This window comes from Zalophus californianus, chromosome 15, assembly GCF_009762305.2.
Source record: "Zalophus californianus isolate mZalCal1 chromosome 15, mZalCal1.pri.v2, whole genome shotgun sequence".
Lineage (NCBI taxonomy): Eukaryota > Metazoa > Chordata > Mammalia > Carnivora > Otariidae > Zalophus > Zalophus californianus.
In genome coordinates, this window is record NC_045609.1 from 74,133,995 (window position 1) to 74,154,085 (window position 20,091).

Sequence of the window (20,091 nt, forward strand, 5' to 3'; positions counted from 1 at the left end):
TAACTCTGCGTGTGCATATACATGTTTATATAGGGTTTTAGGGGACTCGAATTTAGAAACAATTCTGCACCATGGTTGTATGCTTCTGTACGCCTGGCAACTGCCTCTGTGGTTGGAGAGCTATCCTGAGTCATTTTTATTTTTTACAACAACCTACTATTTGAATAAAGATCATAAAAGAGCCCAGCCCTGAAACCCCCTCTCCATACACTCCCCAGCCCTATCTCTGTAAATTCTTGGCTGTGAAAAGAAAATGGTTAAAAGATCACAGAAGATAAAAAATCATAAGAATAAAGGTTAACAATGGCTGCTTTCACCCCTAATTTCTGATATGGTGATAGACCCTCTTAGAACATTAATTAGAATGGAAAGAGATGAAAGAAATGCCCAGGGGACATAATAAATTAGCCCCTTATGCAAATCACCCATTCGTTTTCATCACTGACCCAGCTAGCTGAGTCTCTAAATTACGGGAAGTGGTTAGCTTCTTTAACAAAAAATTCCAGATGAAAGATTAATTTTTTTTTTAATCTGAAGGCTGGGAGGGCTTACAACAAAAAATAATTTCTCACTTTCCCTTGCGGATGACTCTGAAGGGGGCCAAAAAATATGGAAAATTAACGTTCTGGCTCCTGGTTCCTGTTGCCAGAGACTTATTAATTAACCCTTGTTCTGAAACAATTCCAAAACAACAGACAACAATCCCCTTAACTAAAGTCAATGGCTGTGGTTGTCACCCTAACTGCATAAAAACCAAGAGTGCCTTCCCAAGGGGTGCACAGACCTGAATAGGTGAAGGACAATTTAAAGGAGGTGGGGAAATGCCAGGATGTGCAGAGTTTCGAATATCAATTTAAAAACAAACACACACCTAATTTTACTTGTCATCACTGTGCTGCACAATTTATGTTCTACTGCCCTAGAAATTTATGGAACTCTCAGTTTTCTTATCAGTAGACTAAAGGGATTGGACTAGAATGACCTCCAAAAGTCCTACTGCATCTATAACCCAGTGATTTTATTTATCCCTTTGTAAAACAAACAAGGCACTTCTGATCATTTAATTTGTTTAAATATAATCTTCTGACACGCACTGTGTCTACTGAACTCACTCCTGGCTTTGTTTTTCTCTTTCCTATCTCATTTTCCCCTGGTCCCTATTTTTCCCACTTACTTCTTATTTTGTTTCATCTTCTTCCATGTATCCAAATGAGATGCCTTAAACACATTCTGGTTCAAGTAATGTGTATATTGAATAAATTATGCTTTATAAGTGTTATTAATGTGAAATATATATATACCAAGATCACAAGTTTCTTTGGTATGAAGACAGTGCTCGAAAGAAAAACAGTAAGTCCGAAAATAATTCAAGATTCAATACGCAGGTCCTTGGAAAAGGAAGGAAAATATGTGAAAGACCATTCTAGTCCACTGCTGTCATTTTATAAAAGGAGTGGCTACCTCTCCTCTTATAGGAAGGGTAGACACTTGCCCAAGGTCTCCTGACTCCCAGACCAGTGCTCCTTGGACCAAACAATCCTGATTTGACGCCTTCTTTTGTGAATCAGTACTATATCCCCGAGAACCAAGAAAGGACATCCTTTGAAAAGAATAAGCTTGGACAGCAGAAAAATTAAGAGATGGCAGAAAGAAACACCTCTAAGGACTAAGGAGAAGGAATGAGGACAGACCTACTGGCTATAAATAATTTTGCACCTTGTAACAATCTTCGGTTCATGCAATTACCTGTCACTCATGGATGTTTTATCTCCCCTCTTCTGGTAACAGGACCTACGGTCACACTATGCAAAAATATTTGACTGCCTCTACCTTCACAGCCTTCCCTGGAACATCCAGGCCTTGGCCATAAGTATCCTGCCACTGGAGTGACCTGCTGTTTTATCCATGAAACTTCTGACAGTTAATCTAAGTAACGAAAGTAACAAAATTTTCCTTTGGGACATAGTCAGTGATACAAGAAGACACACATTCCTCAGATCATCACACTGGTAATCAGAAAGTATGTGGAGCCTATGACTTTATTTTTGTAAAAAAAAAAAAAAACAAAGATGTGTGTATATATACACACACACATATATGCGCATATTCATATATAAAGGAAAAAACTGGAAAGTTTCATATCAGCATGTTTACAGTGGTTACCTTTGGAAGCTGTGCCTAGGGGTGATTTAAATTTTCCTTTTCCTTTTTTAAACTTATTTGTAATTTCTTACTGTTCTACAAAAAATAAAATAAAACGAGGTGCTGAGGGACTGGAGGGGAGAGAATTCGAACCAAAAGTAGTGGTCTGTGAAAGTGAGATGTAAGTGGACGTAGCACAGCCTGTGGAGACGGACGCCTCTCCCAGGTTTAAGGCATGCTCTTCTCAGGGAGCAGTAATTCTTCCTGCTATGAGGGGCGTCGGAGAGCAGATTTATGAGGAGAGGTTGGAAGAATGGGAATTAGTCAAGCTGAGAAGGGAAAGCTGATCACGAGAATTCTTAAGCACAGGAAGAGCCCCCACCACCGGGTGATCACCAGCTGCAGCACACTAACCTCTGACAAAAGAGCGTAAAAACAGGGCCCAAAGGAACAGGGGGATTCAGAGCAGGAAGAAGGAAGACCTTCCCCAAAGGGAAGTTCAGACTCAAAAGGGGTTATGAAGAGGCAGGACTTTCCTCCAGGGCCCTTTAGAGAAAGGCTAGATTTTTCACTTTTGTCCATGGTCGTTTATGAACAGCCTTCCAGAAGGCTCAGGATTGCCATCCTTTCGTTGTTCCATGATCAGGAAAGAAGTTCTGCTGAAAAGAGTCCCGGTCTTGGAGCCAGGAGCGAGCCAACAGCTAGTGTGGCTGTGACTGAGACTTACCGGAGGCCCAGGATGCTTCGGGGCCTAGTGTTTTACATACAGCGTCTTTGAATCCACAAGAGCCTGCAAAGGAATAACCTTCATTTCGTTTCACATCCAAGGAGCCTGAGGCACACGGAGGTCGAGTGAGGAGCCCAAGACGAAGGGAGTGGCAGGGCTAAGACGCACACAGGTAGGCAGACCCCAAGCATGTGTTCTCTCTACAGCACCGGCATGCACAAAGGGCTGGAGGCGCGAAGCTGCCCAGGGCACTGGTGGGACAGCAGGTGGTTTAACGGGCTTGTCGGGACACAGGGCGGCTAGGGTGAGATGCAAGGTCACTTAGTAGAACAATCTCTGCAAGAAGACTGAGGCCTGACAGTTCTTCTAAGTCACTGGGGTGCTGAGATAAGGCCTGCCAATGAGGAGGCCAGGTTGGACTGGGAGGAACTTGACACAGGGATGCCAGGAAGAAGGTCAATGCAAAGTTCAAGTGAGAGGTAAGATGAGTCTCTTTAGGGAATGGAGAGAGGAGAGCAACTCAAAACACAGCAGGCAGACTTCAGAAAGACTTGGTGATGGGTCCAGCTGAAGGAATGAGAATGGCGGGGGGCAGGAACCCCGAAGCCTGTAACTCAGGCAGACAATGCCATATGGAAGACAGAAGGTTCGGTAAGAGAAGGGTGTAAGGAGGAAAGGGGGAGAGGGGTGAGATCCGTTTTGGACGTGCTGGGTTTGAAGTAACTGAGCTACATCCAGGCAGAGCTGTCCAGGACTCAGCTGGAAATGCCGCTCGAGAGCTCAGGAGAGGCCAGAATAGGAGGGAAGGCTCTGAGTCTTCAGTTTAAGTGCAAGCAGCGGTCCCAGGCATGGATGAAATGTGTCCAGAGAGCACGCAGAACAGAAAGAGGCTAACACTGGCCTCCCCGAAGGCACTGCCATGTTCTAGCAAAGGTCCTCGAGGCTACCCTCAAACACTGTGGCCCTGGCCAAGTCACTTCCCCTCTCTGGGCTTCACTTCTGTAAAAGCAGAAGGTTAGACTGGATCTCTACAGCCCTTCTCTGATATTCAAGCACCTACGGCTAACGAGGTGACTACTCAGGACCAGGAAGAAGGCTCCAGGCTGGGCATACACCCCGCATAGCAAGCGGGTCCCCCAACTTTCCGGTGGGAAAGACAGACACATACATAACTTCTCAGTGGGAAAGATAGACACGTATGTAAGTCCTCTCAATACCCTGTGATTAACAGCTATCGTGAAGGCAAGAACAAAATGCAGCACGAAAGCGTCTTGAATGGAAGTGCCTGTCTGGGTGAATTCCAGCATGGCCCCAGAGATGAAATTGGGTCTAGGTCTCGGGGAACTAACAGAGACTTCCCCAACAGAGGCAAGAGCATGAGCAAAGGCATAGGAAATGCCTGGGGAATGGATTGCTCAGTGAGCCTGAGTGGACGGGGAGGTGACAGGCTTAGAGAAGGAAGGCAGGTGTGATCTGGCCTGGGGAGGAGTTTACCATATGCCAGCACAGGGAACAAGGGACCAATGGGGATTCTCATCTATGGGGACAACATGATTAGAGGGGTTTTGGAAAGCTGAGTGGAAGGCAAAGGGCCACCACATACCCCAGTAGCTGGTATTTACAAACACTTCTCTCTGTTGTCCTGATTTGACAAGACAGCACAGGACCTTATAAGACTCTTCTTCAACATGTAAAAATTTTAAGAAGGCTTTTTTTTCCATAGTGACATAAGTATGACGGCACATTAAAACGGAAATGCTAAACATGGCTAATTATTCACAGCATTATTCAGAAAAAGGGGCCTAAACACTCAAAAGAGTGTTTAGGGGCATCTCCTACTGAAGCCAACTATTTCCAACTGCGTGGGAACCGATGTGAAGATTCTACGGCTTCCTGGGAAGATCTAAGCCATTCCTAGGACTTGGTAGGAAATGATGAGAGAGCCAGAGAGTTAGACCTTTTATCTTTTACCAAACTGAGTCAGCATGGTCAAATCCTAATGCCCCTCTTCCCCACATCCATCTCGCTTCTTGTTTGCAATACCATCGGCTCTGGTTATTTCTGAGAAAGGCCTGGCCTCTCTTGACTCCTCTCTAGAAAACCCAACCTCCCAGTCAATACTTTTAAACCCTGGCGCCCTCTCTTTTTCTCTCGTTGCCATAGAGGGGCTTACATCCCCTTTTGATCCTCCATCCTCACTCTTCTTGGCACCCACTGTACTTTCAGAATTTCTTGCCACTTTGCTCTCCCCCTCCAGAGAGTCCAAAAACATGGCCAAGAGGTTCATCTCCCTTTCAAATCACTATTTACTTCTCGCTGCTTCTAGAACTTGCACAGAGAAGGAAAGGCAAGGTTAAAGAGCAGAGAGTCATGGCAGATGTGAAACATACGTGGTGGCTTTGTCCTCTGAGCCTCCATGTGCCCACACGGCTCTGCCCTCTTGGCTCCCAAGACCCTTTTCCGTGTTCTCGCCTCTCCTCTGACATCCTCTCGCACTGGCTCCCTCTTTCCTTTGAACGCTCCCACTCACTGCCTGGTTCTTCCTGTTCGAGACCCCTAAAAAACCACAATGGCATCAACCCACAACGAAGGCCCCTCCTCGAGCCCTTAAAAGTGCTTTCAAGGCCAAATGCTTCTACCAATGCATTTCCACAAGGGCTGCGCCCCTGCAATTCCCCAATTCTCGCCTGACTCAGCTATTTGATTTCCTTCCTGCTGCTCAGGCTTCAGAACAGAGATGACAGGCTTGAGACTCTATCTCATTTCTGTTCCCTTCCTTGCTCCTGTCAGGCCACTGACAGCACCTCAATATGGCTTTTTAACTGGTGATCAAGTAAACAATGGCAAAGGAGCCTGCAGCTTTGAGGAGTCCAAAGAAAAGGGAAACACAAGAACGTCAAACCTGCCTTGTTCAGTGAGACAATTCAGCTCACACTTAATGTATGTGGATAAACATTCACCTCACATTGGGCAAAGAAACCCAAATATGGAAACTCTGATTGCTCCCACATCTGTAAAAGACAGAGGCCCTGTTGTCCTGGTTTCCTCAGAGAGATTTTGAAGGCAGGAGAGATGTTCTAGAAACTCTGACTCAAACCACGAAAAGCAACATTTATCATCCTGCTCCTCTGTCCTTCCCTATTCTACAAATGCCAAACTGGATAATATGCATTATTCAATGACTTAAAACCTCTCAACGTTCCATTTGGCTTCCCTATACCCACTTAGGGAACACCGTCACTGTCAGAGGTCAAAGCTCATTAGTGCTGGAACCTAAATTCAATGCCCTTGAGAGATAAAATGTAGCTCCAGACAAGGCCTTCCTGGCTCTGATTAATTCACTACGACTTCTGAGTTCTCAGCAGGACAGGTCTCACAAAGTCAGGGTCATATTTGCTATGAAAAGAAACCTGGCTGAGAAAGGGGCCCAAGAAAATGAATGAGTGAAACTTGGCCCATAGGCAGAAGAATTCCCAATACTCATGGAAGATTTTCAGGCAACCCAGGGGTATCTGAGAATGACCAAGCCATTGTAACTGTAGAATGAATGCAAGGATTGAAAACACAATTGAAGAGCACAGTAAATGGGTTCTGGAGATGACCTCAATCTTCCCTCTTATCGTGACCTGTTAGGACTAAAGATTATTTATTCCCATGGTCTCATTATACCAAGAAAAGAGAGCACCAGAAAGGGAAAATGAGTCTGTTGCAATCCTATAGTCCCTAGCAGTTCTGAAACTAAAACCCAAATGAGCCTTGCTCCTAGCCCGCGTCCTCACTCTCACTGTCCACAGGAAGGCTCATATCCCTCCAAGCATCAGCACAAAGGTAAGGAGTAAGGCTTCCAGGGGGCAGGCAGCAGGTAAGAGGCACTACCCCTCCAAGCACTAGGAAGGCCAGGTTCTATCTGGCCTTGAGACTCTATGCCATGGGCCCCATCCCACCCCAGCTCCTAAAGACCTGCCCCTGTGAGGGCTCAGATGGGTCTGTGCATCTTTCCTCCAGTACTTGAGACACTGCCCCAGCTGGGCCAAGGGGATGGGGAGGGAGCATTAGCAGGGCTCCGGGGTGCAAATCATCAGCATTATTTGCATAATACATGAATGCCTCTGATACTAAACCTATACCCTTATATCTTATCCCAAAACACATACACACACACACTTCTCCTCTGAACCAAAAACAGAATAATGTAGAGAAATGCTTCTCAAGCTTCATGTGTATATGAAGCACCCAGCCCAGGGATCTTCTTAAAACATAAGTTCTGATTCAGTAGGTCTGGGATGGAGCCTGAAATTCCACACTTTTAACCGACTCCCAGGTGATGTCCATGCCCCTGGTCAAAAGACCACACTCTGGGTAACAAGGGGTGGATGTTACAAAAGCTCAGAATCAAACAAATCTGGGTTTAATTCTGGTTTCGTTAATCATGAGCTTTGTGATCTTGGGCTGGTTTCTCAGCTTCACACTGCCTCAATTGCTTCATTCCTAAAATCGAAATAATAATACCCAAGATGCACATGAAGATTGTTATCTAAGTTAATGATAAAAAGCTGTTAACACGGGGCGCCTGGGTGGCTCAGTCAGTTAAGCATCTGACTCTTGATTTCCACTCAGATCATGATCTCAGGGTCGTGAGACTGAGCCCAGCACTGGGCTCCAGGCTCAGTGCAGAGTCTGCTTGTCTCTCTCCCTCTGATCTCTCTCTCAAATAAATAAATAAATAAAATCTTAAAAAAAGTTCTTAACACAGTGCCTGGAATAAAATAGGGGCTTAATAAATGCCAGTTGCTGGCTGTCTCTAAGATTCACGAGGGCAGGGGCGACATCTGTCTGACTCACTGCCAAAATCCCAATGGCTAGAACATATTAGGTACTCATTGGATGTTTGTGAGTAAATGAACGTATGTATAATACACTGACACATAATACCGGTATTTACATACACCCTTGGTTCTATGGCTTTCTGCAGGAAAACAGAAAGTGTTTAAAACACCAGAACACTCTCACCCGTAACAAACCATCATCTCATAAAATTCAACATTCACCCCCATGTACAACCACCAACAAAACATATCATTTGTGATGGCTGTATATACTTGAGAAAATGCCTTAAGTGTAAACAAATAAAGACAACATCAGTCTGGAATCTGTATGTCATTAAGAGAAATTACTGCCTTGCTCATTATTTATGGGGCTGTCTGAATGCCAGTGTTATGAAAAACTTAATTCTGAAACTAAGTTCACTTCCAAAACAAACGGAGAATCGCAGACAACAAAACAAACCATGGGAAGCGAGACCACTTTTTCAAGGGCCACTGGGGCCGTAAGACATTCTTTGATACATGCACACACTTGCTCAGGACAGATTAAAAATAGAATTGTTAACAAATTGTAGAGCTGAAGGCAGACAAGTGAGTCCATCCGAAACTCTTCAACAATCTAAGATTATCTTCAGAAGTCTCATAAAGTAAGAGGCATCACTGACAGGCATCCCATTTGCCGGGAGGCACTGTGAATGGTAGGTAGCAAGAAGGGAGTATGATTGCCACCTACAGACAGAAGTCCCTATGCAAGAGCTAGCCAATCATATTTCAATGTGGAAAAAAAAATTCAACCAAGTCACCTCCCTCCAACCTCTTTCAAATCACTGCACCACATTACTTCATTTAGAATTACTTTCAAGTCATACAATCATCTCTAGGCATTCTGCCTCTTCATTATCATCATCCTATTTCTAATTTCCCAGAAACTCTGCACCATTCAACTATCTACTTAGGCGCTCTCTGAGAGCCAAAGAGAATGCAAGCCAATGGATTTCAAGCAGGCAAAGGCATCCAAGTGGAAGCACGAATCTGCTTACCTGGTATGAATGGGACCACCCGGAATATATCAGACAATCTGCTGTTAACTGGCTCGTAAGGGGAATCTTCAAGCAGATCATTTCCTAAAAACAACAGAACGATGGGGCTTAGATCTGGAAAGCAGACATATTTTAGGGAGTTTTTGTTACTGAATCTAAAACCTAACGATGTTATGATTGTGTAACAAAAAGATGCTGAACCTTTCAAAAGTCTCAAATGCATCTATTTGGCTATGGTTAGGTTGCATTCCCTCTGCCTTTGTTGTCCTTCCTCTCCCCCAGAGTGCCATGAAAACACTGGAGAGCAACCCAGCCTGATCTTGCCAGAAAACTCTCCCACTCTTTGCAAAGGAATGAAATAAGAGAGGAAGGAACCAGTGATGTCACCAGCCCAGCTTACCTCCGGGAGCCAATGGAAGAAAAGTGACCCAAAGGAGGCCCCCATTTCTCTGCCCCTCAATGTAGCATGTGGCCAGAAAGCCGGGATGCTGGTTATGAAACAGCCTCTGAAATAGGTTTTCACTGTAACAGGTTCTGAAGTAGGAGGCAGCTGAGAGGTCAAATCTGTAGGTTACAAATGTTTGGTGTCTCCGTGGAGAATGAATGCACTGGATGGCTGTGTTAGATTTACAGACACCAGCCACCTCTGGCACACAAGGACCAAAAAATTCCCACTGGAATGGATGGTTGTGACAAGTGGCCCTTTTTCTCTCAAAGCCACTTCTGTGTTAACCAAGGCTGAACCACACCAGCTGGTTCAGGACTCAGCTAATCTAAGATGACAAATGGCTTTTCTGCCTTTGATCAGGTTTGATGAGGGTCAAGATAGAGTCTACCGGACCTTTTATTCTTAATTCTTTATCTTATGTTGGAACAGATAGAAGGGAGGAAGAAAGGGGAGAAACTCCCGACAGGATTCAGGACAAATCTTTGTATTCTTATCCTCTGAAGCTCTCCTTGGAAAGAAGTTGTGAGTTCCTGCCCTGTCCTTTAATGGGCTCCTACTCGGATGCTCTGACCAGGTTTCAGAGAGGTCAGCTGGGGCCCCGGGACGGGGGGGGGGGGGTGTCCCCCCCCCTCATGGGTTTTCCAACTACCAGGCCCCAACAATGCTGCTCGGGAGGCAGCAAACACCAGCTGCCGCTGTCCCTGGGGGCCAATGAAAGGTCCTCATTCTGCAGCTGGGGAGAAGCGAGGAGGGGATGAGGTCAGCGGACCCGGCCGAGGGGCCCGCCTGCCTTTGTGGGGTGAGGGGTGAGGGGTGGGGGTGGGGGGCGAGGACGGTGGGCGCGTACCCTGCAGGCTCTGGTACATGCTCCAGTAGATGCGCAGGCAGTTCTTCTCCTTCTTCATACCCCGCTTGCAGCGGCAGTTGTAGAGAGACTTCTGCTTGAGGGCCTCCATGGCACTGCGGCACTCGTCCTTGGCCTCCAGGCCCGACGTCAGGCTGAAGTTGGTCTCCTTGCCGGCCACGCACTGCCTCAGCGTGCGGTACTTGGTGCTGCAGCTCTGCTCCTTCAGGCACTGATCGCTGGCTTTCACACAGTCCAGGCGGTCCCCGCCGCTCACCTCGGCCGACAGGAGCACGTCTGCGGGCGGAGGGGAGGGAGCGTGAGGGCGGCCGGGCAGGGCCCCGAAGCCTGCGGCTCGGGCGAGGGCGCGTGCCTGACCAGGCGTCTGGGGTGCCCTGAGCAGCCAGCGGGCCCGCCCCTCTACGCCGGGGAGTCATTTTCCCGCCCTGGGACCTCCGGCCGCCGGCTCTCCCAGGCTACGCCAACCTTCGCCCAGCGTGGCTTTGCGGGCTGTTTGCGGTTTGCCCCGGGGCGCGTGCTGCCCACCGCGCGTGTCCGCCCCGCCGCTCCGGGGCAGCGGGGTCCGAGCAGCTGCTCGGCCCCGCCCGACGGAAGCCGGGGGGCTTTCCGAAGAGGAGGGCGGCTGCCGGCTGAGCGCCGGGCGAGGGGCGGGCGAGCCCTGGTCCGCGGCCCGCCGGGCGGGGAGCGCTCAGACCCTATTCGGGGAAAAGTTTTCCCTTCGAAGTTTGCTCTCCCAGTCCAATGCTCGCCCACACCCCACCTGCCCGCTGCGCCTTCGCGAGCTCCCGGGACTCTCAAGGAGCGTGGTCCCGGGGCTGGAGGGGCTCAGACCTCTTAACTCTCCGCCAGGATAAGCCATTAAAAAGAACAGAAAATAAAAACCAAGCACAAAAAGCTGCGGGCAAGTGCGGCGCCATCACCGCCTCCCAAGCCCAGGGTGCTGAGGATTCAAGACCCCCTTCCCCAAAACGAAACTTCGCCCACACCCAGAGCAACCGCGCTGCAATTGCGGGGCGGGGGGGGGGCTGCCCCCGAGGACCCCTCGGAAAGACTCAGCGTGTTAGAAAGCTAGCGACGGCCTCGACTTACCCAGGAGCGGCAGCGCGAAGTACAAGGTCGCCAGGAACATGGTGCCGGCGCGCAGCTGGTCCCCGCCCCCCCAAAAATCCCGAGCCGCCGCTGGGTCTCGCCGAGGGAGCTCAGCATACAGCGATCCCCGGACGGCCGCGCTGCTCTGGCCGCCCAAAGTTCAGCTCCATCCAGTGCGAGAGGAAACTCCCGGGTCCGTCTGCCGCTACCGCCGCCGCCGACTCAGCTCCCCGCGGGCGGCTGGCGCGAGGGTGGGAGGCGGTTCCGCTTTTAGGGGTTCAGGTCTGACCCAACCTGGAAGGGAGAGCGCGCTTTGCAATGAGAGCCGAGAGCGCTAGAACCTTCCCCGCCCCTCTGCCCTCCCCTGCTCCCGCCTTGGGGGACTTTCTAGCGCCCGGGTGAGGGCCCACCCCTAACTGGGTCCCGGCGCAGGAAGGGGGCGCCGGGGTGGGGGGGGATGTACGTGTATTCCGGGGAGCCGCCCGCAAGGGCAGGGTAGGGCCTGGAGAGGTCGGACGCGAGCTCCCAAAGTCCGAGGGGTGTCTATCGGGTCCAACCCAAGAGGCTGAACGCAAGCAAATAAATAACGTTACTTTCCGAGCGCTGCGAGCGGAGCGAGCAGCTGCCTGGAGTCGAAGCACACGGCGGCGGCAGCTCTTTCTCCAGCCCTGGCGCAGAAAGAGCCCCTTCTCCCTGGAAGTTCGCCGCCCCCTCCTCCAGCCAGCTCGCTCGCTCCGCTGCCGGCCCTCTTCAGCCAAACCACCAATCGCTGCCCGCGGTCTCCGTCTGCCGCTCCTCCCCGGGCTCGCCTCCTTTCTGAGGCAGTCCGGCTAGGGGGAACCGACGTCCTGGCTGGGGCCGAAACCCGGCTCGCGCGCCCCTACCCGCTGTAGGTCTTCCGCTCCCTCCCCGGTGTCCGCGCCGCGCACAGGCTCGCCCGGCGCCCGGGACTCGGGCTCATCAACGCCACCGCCTGGGGCGAGCGCACCGGCCCGCAGCCCTGGAGCGCCGGGGCAGGTGCAGTCCTAGCCGCGCGCGCCCCGGGACCCCAAAGTTGAGGGGCGCCTGCAAGAGGGTGGGGGAGCGGCAATGGGCTCCCAAATCCACCGAACGAGAAAACTCTCCAAATGCCACCAACCTGGACTCAACCGACCGTGTCCAGCTGTGTCGAGGAGCCAGTTTATTTATTTATTTATTTTGGGGGGTGTCCCCGCCCCTTCGTTCCCTTTCCGGGCTCACTTCTCTGCGCTAGGAAGAAGATGCGGTAATCTTCGAGAGCTCAAACGGGCTGAGTTGGGCCAGGACGATTCCCGAGCAGAGCCCCCCGGCCCTCGGATGCCGGTTAGGGATATCGGAAGCTGAGCGAGGCTAGCGGGTTTCGAGGCCAGATTTCTTTGCCTGAGGACCCTCGGCCTGCTCCTGCTCCCGCCAGCCCCCTCTGAGGCTCGCACGCACGGACGCCGCAGATGAACACACTCGTCCGCGGTGGGACTCGGCGCCGGACCCCGCACGCGCGCACAGGACACGCAGCGCTATGCAGCCGGCCGCGAGGGCTGCCTGACGCGCTCTCTCTCTCTCTCCTCTCCCTCTCTCTCCTCCTCGCTCTCGCAGACACACACACACTCAGACACAAAAGGGCACAAAGCACAAGGGCTCTTTCTTTCTTCCGTCCTATTGCAATCGAATCAGACAGACCCTTCTCCCGAACACAAAGTTTTTCCCCACGTCAGTCGCGCTATGACTCAAGACTTGGCGCGTTAAGGACACACTCAGACCCAGACCCTCGGAGCCGAGATCGCAGGATGTGCCCACGCACCGATCCACGCCAGCGCGCACGCACTCACACATGCACACGCAGTCTCTCTCTCTCTCTCTCTCTCTCTCTCTCTCTCTCTCTCTCTCTCTCTCCCCTGGAGCTTGGGCAAGGAGACAAAAGCGGAACCCCCGGCCACTGCATTTAAACCGCGCCAGACCTGGCTTTGGGAAATTTATAAGCTAACCTCCATCTTGGCTGTTTCAAGAGTAAATTTTAAAGTAATAATAAATTTAAACGCCCAACACATACACAGCCTTTTGCCCCAATTTCTGGGACCACTCGTTCTCGGCCATGCTGCTGACCTCCCTACCCCGTCCGGAACACATAGTCCTCTCCCCGTACACCGGGGGGCGCCCAGGGGAACGAAGCCTACACTGGGTCCTGAGAGGAGTCGATGGAACAGTGGCGGAGGGCGGTCTGGCCGCTCAGGGCTTGGGTTCGGGATCTTTCCTGATATCCAAGTTCATCATTAAGGGAAACCGAGTTTGAATCGAGTCTGGGTGAGCTCAGCTGTCAAATCTGCAAAACCATTGCACCAGACAACGGGCTGCGGAGGAGAGAAAAGAAACGCTCCTCTTGATCCAGGTGGGGCTAATTGAAAAGGGCACAGGCTTTGGGTAAAGTTTGAGGCGGGGGAGTAAGGGCGGGGAGACAAGGAGGAGGAAAGAGGAGAGGGTGGGTAGCTCTCCATTCAGCTCCACACCAGCCAGGCGCGCCCCTTGGTTGCAGCAGCCGCTCAAATGCGTGCTGCGCATTGTTTGGAGGGTGTCTGCGCCTCTTCCCGCGCCCAAAACCAAGGGACACCCCTCCGATCTGCACGCCTATGCACGTGTTCCTCAGGGTTAGGTATGAGAGGATTGACGCCCTCATGGAGCACCCTCCTCAACACGTGTGTGCGCTCTCAGGGTCACACCATACACGGATTTCTTGTTCAGTGTATCAGTTTACACTTGGTTGTTGAGTAAACAAAGCAAACATATGTCACATTTTCGCGACAGATGGTTCAAACCAAGGGATACTTAGTTCTCTTTCTCTAACAGTGGTAACAGTGTAAGTTACTGAGCGGACTAAGCGGAAATGTAATCGAGTCTTCTAATCAATTTCTTCACCTTAAATTTATTCTCATATTTTCACACACAAACCAGAGAACTCCCGGGGAGGTGGTTTTAGTAAGAGGAGGGCCCAAAGTGAATTAAGAATTTATCTGAAAGCTGTGTTTCTCCACGGACACCCAAAACATGAAACCCTCTTTTGTCATCCCATTTTATAAGGGGAGGTGAATGTCTCCCTTTGGGAAATTAGTAATTAGAATTCCAGTTCTCAATGGATAGACTAGTTTCCATCATTGCTGACCACATGGGATGATTGGATAACAACGAGGTTTCATTTGAGGATATCACCCACATCTCTTGTAAGTGTTCTTTGTTTAGAAATGATTCTATGCTACCCTAATGTTCCACAGACATGGTTTAAACAAAATTTTAACGCGATGGGGGAAGGGTGGAATAAAAATTCCCCAAATGTAAAATATGAGACTTCTTTTAAAATATTTGTAGCTTCAAGAATATTTTTGAACCATTCACTCACGGCAGTCCTCATTAAGTCCTTACTGATGATGAAAACAGAGCTTTGTTTTCTTTAAAAAATAAACCCCAAGCCACTGTGTGTTATCCAATACAATAGTCACTAGCCGTATGGCTATTTCAATAAAAATTATAAGAATTTAAATGAAAGAAAAATGCATTTTCCTGGTAGCACTAGCCACATTTCAAGTACTCAGTAGCTGCATGGGGCTAGTGGCTACCACATTAGACAGCACATGTAGGAGGCATCTCCATCATCACAGAAAGTTCTACTGCACAGTTGGTGTGAAATTAGTTAAGGTGACGTATATCACCTTAGATCGGTAGAATAACGCAGGCCTGAAATGAGTGCTTTGTAAGGAACAGTAGTAGTAGCTGTTGTTGATGATCATGATGACTTGCTACTCTTTTGAAGAAGGTGAAGAATCCATGAAGACAAGCTCACTGCTGGTGTGTCCTCCACTCCAAATGGAGATTATCAGGCAAAGAAGCCGAAGAAAGGGGAATGGATATGTCAAAGGCTGATCTTCCAAGGAGAGCTGTGTGTAAAGGCTGTGTCCCTTAGTCTACCTTAAGACTTCTTGTATAACAAGTTAACAAAAAATTACTTCTTTACACCTATATCCACTAACTTCTAAAGGTGAGACAAACGCACAGCTGGAAAGTCCTTGGAATATGGAAGCTAGAAATGCATGTGACTTACTGTATTAATATTATCTCTGTTTCCTTGGAGCTTATCTGTTCTCATGTGTACAGGACTGATCTCAGGATGAAAGGTGACATCGAAATATCAAATATTATTAATAATGATAAAGGTTCATGTCATACCCTGTGACATGTTTTCTCAGAGGGAAATTGGTTTTAATGCTACAAAATTAGGTTCAATCTACCCATAAGCATGTGAAATGGGCAATTTTCTTGCATTTTTTTCATGTAAGTATATTTTCATAAGTGAACAGATGAGTCATGGTGAGAATGACAGTTTTATTCCATGCAGTATTTTGTCTCCTACTCGCATTGCCTTGGCCCTATAGAGTATAATGTAAAACACATTCCTTTTGTAAAATTATACTGCTCAAAAATCACTCAAGTTTCTCTAACTCAAACTAGTCCATCAAAGTATTTGACGTTAGGCAGTTTGACAGACTTACCTCTAGCTACACAAACCACTTACTGTTCCCTAAATGTGCCATGTTTTTATTTATTATTATTACTATTACTATTATTATTATTATCTGCTGATGCTACGCCTTTGACCATGCTGTTCCATCTGCCCAATGTGTGCTTCATCCTGAAATTTTAAGTTGCAGCTCAGCTCCAACAGGCCACTAAGGATAGCAAAGACTCCCTCAGCCAGAATGACTAGTTCTCTGTAGTGTATTCCCATGGCACTGTTGGGATTTTTATTACAACTGTGTGACACGCATTGAAGTTAATTGCTATACCTGTCTCTTGAACTGCAATGTGAGTTCCTTGAAGGCAGGAAGATACTCTATTCTCCTCCTCTTCCTCCTTATTCTTCTTCCTTTTTCTGCATCCCCAGCCTTTAGACTGACGACTGACACATAGTCACCTCCAATAAATGTGTATTGATTGCATGAATAATGAGTGATGTTGTTTCTCATTTTCCTCTGACACAATAATTCTACTGAAAGGTTTACATAAAATCCCTTTACTATAGGAATAATACTAAATATAAGCACTTCATGCAATTACTGGTATTGCTGTTCCAATAATAGTATCAAATATGTATTATTCCTTTGGGGATTTGACATTTACATTTTTTTTAAACAAAACCCATTATTGTAATAGAATGCTCTTTTTCTGGTTCACTTTAATAGTAACATATTACATATTTCATTTCTGGGAAATGATAGCTTGCCTTAGGTCATATTTTAAGGCATAAAGCCAGAGGCAGAGTAGCGTTCCCACCTGAAGTTCTCTAATCATCTAGAAATGTGCCTCTCTCTGGGAGAGAAGGATTTAGAAGGGCCAGATTACAATTAATCGGCCTGGAGCCTTCATCCTCGAAGGCAAATTTTAAAAAGCCAAATCGCCCCCAAAGTGTTAAAAATGCTTTTATAGACACACAAGACCTTGTGCAATCCTTTAGGAAAATGAGAAAATAGTAATCATACAAACTTGGAAGGCTGGCGTAAGGGTCTGCATGCTGACACGGATCTCACCTTCTAATACTGCAACATTTGCCCTTTGGCGGTGCAGAAAGAGCCAGCTGCTCTCAGATTTCAGAGACCTCTTCCAGGCTGACTATATTAAGATGTGTCCTTTGAACATTATTTGCACATGGTAGTTTCTTATTGGCTATCAAGGTGCCTGACCCCTAGGAACCTATCTTAGGAAATCTCTCTGCCTCCTTAGTTTTCAAGCAATTTTCATTTCTTAATACTAATAAGCCAGTGCAAGGATTTTAATGCATTTGTTAGAGAATATTACATTTCATGAGAGTTGAAGTCATTTGTACTTTGGCCTTCTGCCACAGAATGCATTCAAGGTGTGCAGCCCCAATGAAATAATGTGCCTGTCAGGTCTTATTGCTTGAATATATAGCAAAAGATGGCCCATCTTCTGGGGGACTTGCAAGCTTTTCTTAGTGATTGCCGAAGGTGTCAGATTAAAAGCCCTCCTTATCCAGAGAGGATGGGGAAGAGACACCTTTCCTTTCTACCACTCTCCTAATAAGCCCTAAACCCTGTTCCAGAGGGACTGTTTCTTCATAAGGGCAAGAGGGAAGCTTAATCCCCAGCTTTGTCCAGTAATTAGCCTCTCTCTCTCCGGAGACAGCAAACACAGATGCCGATCCAGATGAGCTTTGGGACGTGGAATGAAAACATTGACTCATTTCTTCGGAAGCCTGTTAGCAGCCTATAAGACAGTGAAAACTTCTGATTTCTATGGAGGCTCATTAGGTCTGAAGTGGTGGGATGAAACCTCTCCCAGCAGTGGTGAAGCAGGGAGGTAGCAAAGGCAACCAAAAACCTGGAGGTGAGCAGGTCAGAGGTCCTGGCTGCAGCAGTGAAAGGCTCCGTGGTGCAGCTTGTCCTCGGCAGGCCACTTGCCCAGGCGTCTTTCCATCAATGCCATGGAAATGCACTGTTTACCCAAACCCAAGCCTCTGGAAGCCCTGGAGTATGAGCCCACTAATGCAATTAGCTTGCAGTTAATGGCGATGCCCCCACCAGACCTAATTAAGCCCACGGTGCTTGTAACACAAAGGATTGGGGCCTGTTTTAAAGCATCTATTGTGACATCATTTAAAAGTCATTTCAAACTCATCCAAAACTGTTGCTCTGAAAACAAATGCAGTGTAATGTTCTTTGAGTTGTTGGTTTTTATTTTCCTCGGTCAAAAATCTGACAAAAGTCAGTTGAAACTGTCAAGAAAAAAACATCACAGGAGATGAGGTTTTCCTCAAATTTGAAGTCTATAGAAGGAACGACAAATCTGATATGTAGATTACTCTAGCACAAAAGTGAATTAGGATAGCCTAGGAGATACTATCATAATGAAAATAGGAGGCTTCCCTTGACGCAGTTCATATATTTGAGGCCATGTCAAGGAATTAAAAGGAAATCAGTTTGGTTTGGGTATGAATTATCTGTTCAGCTTAAAAACAGAATGGGATGGATATCTGTGTTTCTGTTTTATCTACATACAACCTGTGTTAAGAGACAAAAAGAATGTCTTCTTCACCCACCGCTAGAGGTTCTCTTGGTGAAAAGGACCCTCGAGCCTTCAACATTTTGTCTCAAGTGTCAGTAGAGATTTTGTCTGTATCTCTCTGAGCTTTCATTGACTACTTGACTGATTCACGGACTGATTGCTTTGGTTGATTTATTTCTTTTCTTGTGCCTATCCAGTACCTAGTATTGTGATGTTCACCACAAAGAATGCAAATACATGATCTTGCCTAAGATCAGACCTGAGAGCTTCCTTCCAAATGGTAGAAACTCTTAATTGCCCCCTGGGATTGTTCTCTCTTCCTTCCATAGCCATGCCTGTCAAATCACAGGCCCATTCTCCATTCATTAGTTACAAACACCTTTATTTTATAAAATATAAACTATAAAAACATGAAAGTGCACTATACAACGTATGAGTAAGTATTGTTTCAAGATGCTTTTAATTTCTCTATATGTATAGCACCTGTATTGGATTGTCATGTAAAATGTCTTTCTTATCGTGAGTCATGGTTAAAAACTTTGAAAACTCCTGCTTCATTTAGTAATACTCTGGTTTTTCTTTGGAAGGCTGGCCAGCCATATTAAAGACTATACTTCCCAGCCTCCCTTACAACCATCGTGGTCATGCGGCCAGGATCCGATGAATAAGATGCGATAAAAATGATGTGAAGAATCACTGAGGGGCACTCTTACTCTATACCCTTTCCATCATCCACCATCCTGCTGCCCGGAGCGGGTGGGGGGAGGCTGGTGGGTGTGTACTATGTTTGCCCAGGCAGGTGAGAATAACAAGAGATGACAGAGTGACAAGAAAGAGGTGACCTAAGTCCCAAGATGACCTCCTGGAGCACAGCTGTCTGCCCACCTTAGATTTCTACCCCCATACTGTTATGCGAGAGGCAGATAAACTTGTCTTATTTAAGCCACTGGTACACTGGGTCTCTGATCCGTGCAGCTGATATTGCAGAACTAGTACATTCAGTTTCTAATGAGAGAAAGAAAAGAAATTTAATTCAACAATTATTTACTGAGACTATCATGGGCCAGCGCTCTGCTAGGTTGCTATAGGAAATACAGGAGAATGTTGGCTCTAAAGGAAAATGTAATCGCTTTGATGAGCGGCATATCTAAAATAATCAAATAATATTGTAAAGGAGTGTAGAATGAATTGTCAACATGAATGGAAATACAAATAAGGCTCTACAGAATCAGAAGAGATAGGAAGAAAAGGCATTGGGAGAAGAGGAAAAGAGAAGGTAAGGAAATGGGCAGAACATTCTTGAGAGGTTTTCAACTACTCTGAAGAACTGGAATGTAGTTTAAAAACCTCCAAAATAGGAGTGGTATGTCCCTTTATCTGCAGTCTCCCCATTCCAGCCCCATGTAGCACTCATCCAAGGCTATCAGAAGGGGTTCATGATATGGCGGGGCATCCCATCTACAGACTTGCTCCTCGTGTAGACACAGACTCATCCTCACTTGTCAAAAATCCCTGTTACCATCATGACAGACCAAAGGCCAAAGTTTCCTTCTTTAGAACCTTGGGTCGAAACAGGAGGCTATCCTGTGGGAAGTCATTTTGGATTTGATGAGGACTTCCCTATGGGGTCATAGTCAACCCACGCAGACATGCCTTTCTTCTAGGTAACTTGAGATGCTAACAGTGTGGATATTCTGGAATTCTGGGTTTGTTTTTTGTTTTTTGTTGGTTTTTTGTTGTTGTTGTTGTTGTTTTTGCGTACCAGCTCAAAGCCACTTAACACTCTGGCTTCCCTACTTGGAAGATGCATAACTTGGAGATGCCTTGCTGGCAAGGCAGGGGCTTGTGAAAAGGAAAAGTGTTATTTCAGCAGACTC

General features: G+C 47.4%; 1 protein-coding gene across 5 annotated transcripts in view; it reads right to left on the reverse strand.

Annotated features, from left to right (window-relative positions):
• GFRA1 (GDNF family receptor alpha 1) overlaps positions 1-12,699 on the reverse strand; it is a 215,285-nt gene extending 202,586 nt beyond the window's left edge. Inside the window, exons 1-4 of one of the 5 annotated variants that reach the window (XM_027596620.2) lie at positions 12,273-12,699; positions 11,135-11,428; positions 10,028-10,321; positions 8,733-8,816 (exon numbers count right to left, since the gene is read on the reverse strand). In XM_027596620.2, coding sequence (XP_027452421.1) covers positions 8,733-8,816; positions 10,028-10,321; positions 11,135-11,174 — 418 coding nt within the window. In that variant the 5' untranslated portion in view covers positions 11,175-11,428; positions 12,273-12,699. Of the gene's footprint in view, positions 1-8,732; positions 8,817-10,027; positions 10,322-11,134; positions 11,891-12,018; positions 12,087-12,272 lie in introns of those variants that run through there. The other 4 variants (XM_027596621.2, XM_027596618.2, XM_027596619.2 and 1 more) reach the window with 4 other exon arrangements.
• Between the last annotated feature and the right edge of the window lie 7,392 nt (positions 12,700-20,091).